The 8,723-nt window shown below is 32.6% G+C and overlaps 1 protein-coding gene across 2 annotated transcripts; it reads left to right on the top strand.

The window, feature by feature from the left end:
* Window positions 1-328: 328 nt before the first annotated feature.
* Window positions 329-5,843, top strand: LOC140859824 (agamous-like MADS-box protein MADS3). Of its 2 annotated transcripts, none has more exons than XM_073262391.1 (8): window positions 329-938; window positions 3,685-3,763; window positions 4,006-4,067; window positions 4,274-4,373; window positions 4,853-4,894; window positions 5,176-5,217; window positions 5,310-5,452; window positions 5,586-5,843. In XM_073262391.1, the coding sequence occupies exons 1-8, from the start codon at window positions 757-759 to the stop codon at window positions 5,671-5,673; spliced, it is 738 nt and encodes a 245-aa protein (XP_073118492.1). In that variant the 5' UTR covers window positions 329-756; the 3' UTR covers window positions 5,674-5,843. The 2 variants fall into 2 exon arrangements, with proteins under 2 accessions (XP_073118492.1, XP_073118491.1); XM_073262390.1 differs by having other exon boundaries at window positions 330-938; window positions 5,176-5,238.
* Window positions 5,844-8,723: the final 2,880 nt, after the last annotated feature.

Raw genomic sequence — 8,723 nt, 5'->3', positions numbered from 1 at the left:
TTACTTGGATTGAGTCTGGGAGGAGACCTAAACTTAATCTTAAAACATAGTATTAATTCATCACAAAAACTCTTGTGAGACGATCTCACGACTCAATTACAGAAGTCGGATTTTTTATTTGGGTTACCCATGAAAAAATATTATTTTTTATGTCAAAGTATTATTTTTAATTATAAATATTGGTTGGATTGACCCATCTTACGGATAAAGATGTGTGACACGGTCTCACAAGAAACCTACTGGCATTTCATATAAGAGAGTGACGATGGGTGGACGAGATTATAGAATATATAGAACATATATATAGTAAATTGTGCAGAGACGATTGATTCGTCAAAGCTATGATCGTCACACATGCCCAAAAATTACAGTCACACTAGAAAGAGCGAGCCTTTAATTTTTATTTATGTCGGAAAGATTTAGTTTTAGTTTTTTACAGAAGAAATGAAAAGATAGTGTGAGCAGAGGTAAAAGTTTTCAGCTTACAAAATCAGCACATATTGCTAAAAGGAAAAAATAAAAAGGGGGTGAAGAAAGATAAGAATTATTAGATTACCATTTTCTTGCAAGAGGAAAATCCAAGAACTAAGCGTTCTACATTCACAAAGAGAAGGAATTTCAGTACCCTTTACTTTATTATATCCTCTCCCCCACCTCCATTAATTTATTTCCCCTCAAATTCTTTCCCACCACACACACATATATATACACAGAAAGGCGTTTTCACTCACACTACACCCTGCACTGTGTGAAGAAATGGGGAGAGGAAGAGTGGAGCTGAAGAGGATAGAAAACAAGATCAACAGACAGGTTACATTCTCTAAGAGAAGAAATGGACTTCTGAAGAAAGCTTATGAACTCTCTGTACTTTGTGATGCTGAGGTTGCCCTTATCATCTTCTCTAGCAGGGGAAAGCTCTATGAATTTAGTAGCACAAGGTATATATATATATATATACATACAAGACATAAATAAATATCCATGACTCCATGTGTGTACATAAATATCATTTTCATATTTTTATATGTGTTGTGTGTTTAACTTTGGTTTTCTGGTATACATGTTTTGGTTTTTTTGTCATACGGGCTTTCTGAAACCTACCTAAAAACCACAAAGTTGGCAAATTTTTTAGTGGAAACTTGTTAGAATTTGTAGGGACACGGTGAAAGGAGGATAAAGAAAGTAGACGTACTAAAAATTCATCATCAAATTTTCTTGTTTATCTTCTTTTTTTTCCTATAGATCCCTTCGGTTTTGTAGCTCCCAAAATCATCAAGATTTCAAAATGACACCGGAGTACTTCTGTTAAGCCTATGGTTTTCGGTTTCAGGGTCCCCTCGTTTGTTTTTCTATTCTGTGTTTGTATTAAAATATTTCTTCCGTACACACACACACACGTATATATATATATTTTTGTGGATTCAAGATTGATGCTTTTTCCTGCAAAATCTCCCAATGAGGGATCGACACGTTTCGCGGTTTTACTGAGAATCCCATGGAACAAAAGATCGTGGTGACGAGGTTTCTTGTGGATTGTAAGGTGGTCGTTTCGTTTTACTGTTGATCAATTACTTTCTTCTTCTCGGACCTCTGTGCAAGATCTAGGGTTTCTCTCTCCTTTCATTTCTCTCTCTTTCTACTTTTTTTTTTTCCTTCTCTTTTTTGGCCTTCTCTTTAGTTGAATGCTTCAGTGTTTTAGTGGAATAGAGAACCCAAGAAAGAAATATATGAAGCACTGTGGCTTACACCCTTTGGAGAAAAAGCTTCATCTTTTTGTCTTCTTTCTCTTTGCATCCTTATATTCAGTGGTTAATTTCTATTCTGGTTTCAGCCCTTCAATCATTATCCTACCTCGTACACATGATATTATATATATATATATATATGTGTGTGTGTGTGTGTGGGCGCATACAAAGTTTTTTGGGTGATTCATGGGGGGAAAATGCTGTGTTCACAAAAGATGCCCATATTTCAAGGAAAGACTGAAATATGTGAGGCTTATGTGTTTTGGGGAAGGGGTCAGATTGCATATTTTGGTGAAATTGTTTGTTGTGGGAAAGAAGGTAAACTAATTATTCTTTTGGGTTCTGTGGTTTTTAGGATTGGAGGCATGAATTTGTATTGAGTATGCATTTTGGTGAAAAGAAATCTTTGGGGACTGTGTGGGGGAAATTCTTCATTAACTGCTGCTGTCTGCCGATATTATCTTTTTTTTCATTTCTCCATCTTCCTGTGGATTTCTCTCTGAATATTTTGGTGAATTCGATCTCTCCTTTTTTTTTTTGATTTGTTTCTCAGAGGGATTTTTTCTTTTTTTTTTTTTGGTGTGTGGGGGGAATTGCTTGAGTGACCTAGTAAGGTCCTTATATTTCTTTATCTTGAAATCAGAATTAAAGCTAATTAAGCCTTTTAAAAGAGAAGGACACGTTAATTTTAGAAAATAATTATTTTTATTTTTGCTAAAATGAATTTTCTCTTGTTTCTTTTCCTTCTTTCAAGATATAATCATTTTTGACGGTTTTCAGATTTTTAAGAAAAAAATTGTCAGATTTTAGATCCAAGAAAATGGTGATTTATGTTACTGGCATGGCATTGTGTCCCTGAAAACCTGATTTCTTCCTGAAAGATGATATATATATGTACGCATTCCCTTTTTCCTAGCTTTTATTACTTAGTTTGTTTTAATGTAAAGTAACATTTTATATTAGAGGTTTTTGTGTTCATCTCCGGGATTTCAAATGTACCTCTCTTATTGAGTGCAAAAATTATTATAATAAGCGAGGAAGGTAAATGTCAAATTCATTAATTGTAGGAGAAGTAGATGGGAAAAAAATAGGTTTTTTTTAAATAAAAAAGGGTTTTATGTTAATTCGGTACACTCATTTGAAAAATATTGAATCATAGTGTCCTCATAATTTTGTAACAATTCCCTAAAAAAATTAACGATTATAATCACAAAAATTATTATAAGACCATCTCACAATTAATTTTGTTATATGTATTTTCGACTTGACCCGACTCACGAAAAAAATTTATTTGTTACGTCAAAAGTATTACTTTTCACTGTAGATATGGATCAGGTCGACTTATCATACGGATATAGATCTCGAAATCGTCTCACAAGCGACTGAGACTTAATCTTATCCCTAATATATAGTCCGTTTCGATTAAAATCTCTTCCTCCTAGAAGTCTAATTTGAATGAGCATTATAATTTCCAAACAAATCAAGAACAGTGGTTCATTAATGACTTTTTAATTTCAACATCTTGAGCCTATTATCATCTTTAATTTCTAAATTATGTTTGCATTTGCATGTTTTTTTTAATCTATTATTAGTATTTGATTCTAATACAATGTATCACCCACTGATTAACATATATATGATCTGATTAACTATCTTTGCTAAAAATGTGCAAAACTCATCTTAAACATTTCGACCTTAATTTAAGTAGTGGTTGCAACCTAAAAAATAAGTAATTATAGATTTTTTTAACAGTTACTTTAATCTTCATGGGTGTTATTTTGATATATTCTTGTGCGGCACTCATTCTGTCATTCACCATAATCTTTATTACATCAACTTTAAAATTTCTAATCTATCTTTTCAAAATTAAAAAATTCTAATTAATCTACCTAATTTCTTCTGCTGATTCATCTTCTTGAATTGTATATTTTTTTGGCAGTATGACGACGACCCTTGAGCGCTACCAGCGTTGCAGCTTCAACCCTCATGATAACACTGTTGATCAAAATGAAGCACAGGTTAATTTGATTAATTAGGACGATTTGATTAATCTAAGATAGTGTTTGCAACCTTTTTAACAAATTTATGAAGAAAAAATTTATAATCACTAATTTTTTGAGGATGCAAATACAACATTAATTGCAAACTTTTAATGTGAAGTAATCTTAATTTTATAAGTCCGTTTTGATATATGTAATTGTATCTTAATCCATAAAGTTGAAACTTTTTATGTATTTATATACTTTTGGTGTCTACTCAGAGCTGGTATCAAGAAGTCGCAAAATTAAAGGCCAAGTACGAATCTCTTCAACGGACTCAAAGGTCATTGCGCATATCCTCCAAATTATGATGAGTTTCACCATGTTTTCGAAAGATCGAGATTCAAGGATGGCGATAGCCTGTTGCTCTTTTTATTTAGTCAATGCAAATTGAAAGTTAATAATCCTAGCTAGCTAAGTGAATAGGTAGATTGAATTAACTTGGACTGGTGATTCATGAATGATAAATTTTGATGTGAATGATTGTAGGCATCTGCTTGGAGAAGATCTTGGACCTCTGAGTGTGAAAGAATTGCAGAATCTTGAAAAGCAACTTGAAGGAGCTCTTACTCAAGCCAGGCAAAGGAAGGTTCTACATTTACTTAACTGTGTTTGTATAATATATGTACATAGATTTGAAAATTTTCCTTACATGTCTTCAATTCGTGCAAAATCTTATGTTGTTACATATGATGGACGGGATCGTGTAATGTGAAAAAAACACCCAAAAAAAAAATGCTTCAGTCAATATATGATATACCAGGAGAAGTACTCCCTATGAAACATATGAGGTTCGATGGTTATAAATAAGATTCATGTGGACTCATTTGTTACGGTGATTTTCACATGGGAGAAGTACATCTTCTGGTCATATCGCAAGGCAAAATGGGAAGACTATGTCAGCATAACATTATAGCCCTAATATACTTTATATCCAGAATGTGACAAGTTTCAGTTTCCTTATACTACTTACTTCTAAATGCATCTTTCTTATGTTGTTCTCAATAAGACAATATCGGGGTCGAATTTATGATGGATCTCTTTCTACTGTTTTCTTGACCATTGCAGACACAGATTATGATGGAGCAAATGGAAGAGCTTCGCAGAAAGGTATATATATCCTCTTGCTTCCCTTAGTTCATTCTTGGTGGTAGTTAATGTTGCCAAAATTGGATGAAATTAACATAATTTAGTGGAAAAATATTTTTGTTCTTTTTTTAGAAAAACTTTTATGATCCATATATAAATACAAAATGAATGGATCACATGCTTTTTGAAAGGCTTTTAGATAGGTATTCCACTCATTCAAGTGTTAAATGAAACAGAATATCGAAAAATACCGCTCGTTTGAAGTGAAAATAACTGCAAAACATCATTCTATTTTTTGCCAGGAGCGGCAGCTTGGAGACATGAACAAACAACTAAAGATCAAGGTTTCACTAGAAATGTCATCGGTATTTGTTTTTACAACTCAAATCTTTAGGACTGTGAGTTATCCAGAGATACTTACGATTGCAATTTGCAGTATGGAGCAGAAGGACAGCAAAATAGCCTAAGAACCCTTCCTTTCCCTTGGAATGCTGGCACATCGGCTGGAAACAATAACTATCTTGTTCATCAGGCTTCCCATCCGATGGACATCGAACGAGAACCCGTGCTGGAAATAGGGTATGTTTCAATATCACTATACTAGCTAGATCAAGTTTTATAATCTATTAACTGATGAGGAACCTCGATCTATCAGATTTTATACGCCACATATGTCGTTGTAACCTATCAAACAATCGGAACTTTTTCGTAGGTATCATCACTACAATCTTGGAGAAGGATCATCGGTTCCAAGAAGCATGGGTGTTGAAAGTAATTTTATCCAAGGGTGGACGCTTTAAGCTTCATGTGTTTATAATGATCATATATCAACCCCATTGGACTACTCAAACTGACTTTGTATTTTGGGGATATTTGAATCTCTCTATATGCGCTTTTGAAATGTAAGGATATATGATTGCATATGATATATGTTCTGGTGATTATGTATTTATGAATGGACGTTTTGAGATCTCTCTGAGAAATAAAAGTGAATAAGAATAAAATTTAAGAAGAAAATATAGAGTACGAACGTATCTTAAAGTAGCTTTAGATATGTTTGGTTGAGCTTTCAGGAATCATTTTTCAGCTTTTCATTAACAAAATTAAAAAAAAAAATAATTTGGTTAATGAAAAGCTGATAAATGATTCCTAGAAGCTCTCCCAAACACTACCTAAATGGCTCTGCAGCGTGTTAACGAATTGGTCAGGTTCAAAAATAACATTTCATGATAGAAACTTTGATGGACAAAAGAATAATGACCAAAATTTAGGTGTTGGATCGATGCAATATAATGTATGTTAGGTTAATGGTGAATCTAGAGAAATAGTCTAAAAATGAGCAAGTAAACATACTTTTAAAATACATTTTAGTGTAAAGAATATATTAAATTTTTTCAATAAAATTTGGGAAGACTTGGAATTGTATTTATAGTTGTATTTAATGCAAAACATAAATGGATTGGACGAGACCTTTTGATCTTAAGGATTTTCGGCTCGTTAGCTCGCGAACATGTTCGTTCATAGGCTCGAGAACTGAGCTCGAGCTCGACTCGTTTAGGAGGCTCGCAAGCTCCAGCTCGAGCTTGGCTCGTTTAGGTGGCTAACGAATATGTTCATTTAATTTATATGACTTGCAAACCAGATTTGGTTCGTTTATCCAGTTTGAGTTTGATTTTTATATATATTCATGAATATGCTATATGGCTTGTGAGCAAGTTCAAGTTCGACTAATATGTTGAGTGGACAAATAAAAATATTAATATTAATGAAAATGATATGATTGGAACACGATATTTTGTTGAAAAAAATATGAATTTACAACACAAAAGATGTAGCCACAATTTTGTATTTTTTTATTTGAACTTGAAAATCATTATATTAAAATGCTCTTCAAATACGATAAATAAAATATTTCTATGTCCAATATTAATAATGAATGACAATTCAATCAATAAATTTCCGAGGAACTAAAATAAAATTTTTATATACTCGTGAACTAAGCATAGACAGGGCTAATTTTCTTCAAGGATAATTGCTCGAAACTTGGGTTTAGCATATTTAGTTGGGAGCTTCAGATTTTATTTGAAGGGTATAAAGAGAACCGAAGCTTGCATTTTGAGTTTATTAATTATTTGATCGTGTGATGAAATTTTTGGAATGATGAATATAATTGTATACTAACCATACAACATAAAAGAGTGCACCTTGAACTTATACAACTTGGAAGCACTCGAAAGTTTGAAGCTAAAATTTACATCTAGCATTTGATTTGTGATAAATTCAGATATTTTGAGATATATTATGACTTAAGGAGTTATAATTATTAGAGCTGTCAGACGGACCGTCCCACCCCGCCATGACTCGCTCCCATTTGGGTTGGCCCGTTTAGGCCCACCTCCAAACGGGCCATAAAAACCCCAACCAGCTCCACCCCGTCCCGCCGCGCCGCGCCGTGGGTTGCGGGCTAGGCGGGTCAACTTGCCAAATGTTTTATTTTTTTAAAAAAAAGAATAAAAAATTCAAAAAACAACATTAGTATTTGGGATTGAAAAAAATATATCAACAATGTTACACAATAACAAATAATAAATGTCATAATCAAACAAATCATATAAATTTTGATATCAACTGTTATATTTTGGATAAAAAAATCACATTCTCATATAATATGAATAATATAAATAGATATTTACCATAAAAATAATAATGTAAGATATTAAAAATAATCTAATACTAGTTTTAAATTTTTTAAAAAATATTATTTAAAAATAATTATTTTTATGCCCATAATTCAAAAAAAATTAAAAAATTTATTTCTTAAAAAAAGTTGCGCCCCACCTCGCCTCGCCTCTCCTCAACCCGTGGCCCATTTAGGCCCGCCTCCAAACGGATCAATAAAACCATAACCCAACCCGCCAATTTTTCCTTACAGGGCGGACTGGCCCGACGGGCCTGACCCGTTTTGACGACTCTAGTAATGATGTTGTCAATTAATAAAGATCAAAAACTTTGATGAATGAGATTGATGGATTTTTTTTCCAATTGGGTTGGGTTGGAGGTTGAAGCTTTATATCATGGTAATGTTGTAAATCAAGTTATAGTCAATTTTATCGAGAAATTATAATAAAAAAAAACTCAAACTCGAGTTCCGTTGTATGCCTGACGAACCCGAAAACAAGCTTACTTAACGAGCTCGAAAATGAGCTTGCTAACGAGTCTACTTAACGAGCTCGCTAAATAAGCATGAAAACGAGCTTCTTAACGAGCCAAACTCGAGCCAGGATCGTTTAATATGAAAAACAAATTAACTATTAACGAGCCGAGTCCGAACCTTTATATATAATAAACGAGTCGAACCCGAGTCTTATGATAAAATCCTGGACCGAGCCTGAGCCCTTGCATATATCACACGAGCCCGAGCCCGAGCCCGATACTATTCGGCTCCGCTCATTTACATCCCAATCCAAAACCTATTAATTCTTTTTTAATTTAAAACAAAACAAATTAAATTGTGTTCAAAATTTTTAATTTCAGGTTTTATGTGAATTAACCAATTTTTTGAAAATTTGTTCAAACAATATATTTTTATTAATTATAATAAAACTCGAATATTAAAAAACTGATATTTATTATAAAAAATGATTATTTGGTTCAACTTAATTATATTTTATAGAAACAATAGAAACTAAATTGAGTTAACAGGTTTAGTCATTTCTATGATCATGTGATATTTTCAGATATATAATAATTTGGAATATGGATTTGAAGTTCAAATACGAATTTGAAATTTGAAATTAAACTTAAATTATAATTTGAGTTATATTGTATATAAATTATGACATAATATTGT

Source organism: Henckelia pumila, chromosome 4 (assembly GCF_033568475.1).
Source record: "Henckelia pumila isolate YLH828 chromosome 4, ASM3356847v2, whole genome shotgun sequence".
NCBI classification, from domain to species: Eukaryota; Viridiplantae; Streptophyta; class Magnoliopsida; order Lamiales; family Gesneriaceae; genus Henckelia; species Henckelia pumila.
The sequence above is the reverse complement of the archived record's forward strand: the minus strand, read 5'-3'. Positions and strand labels throughout refer to the sequence as shown.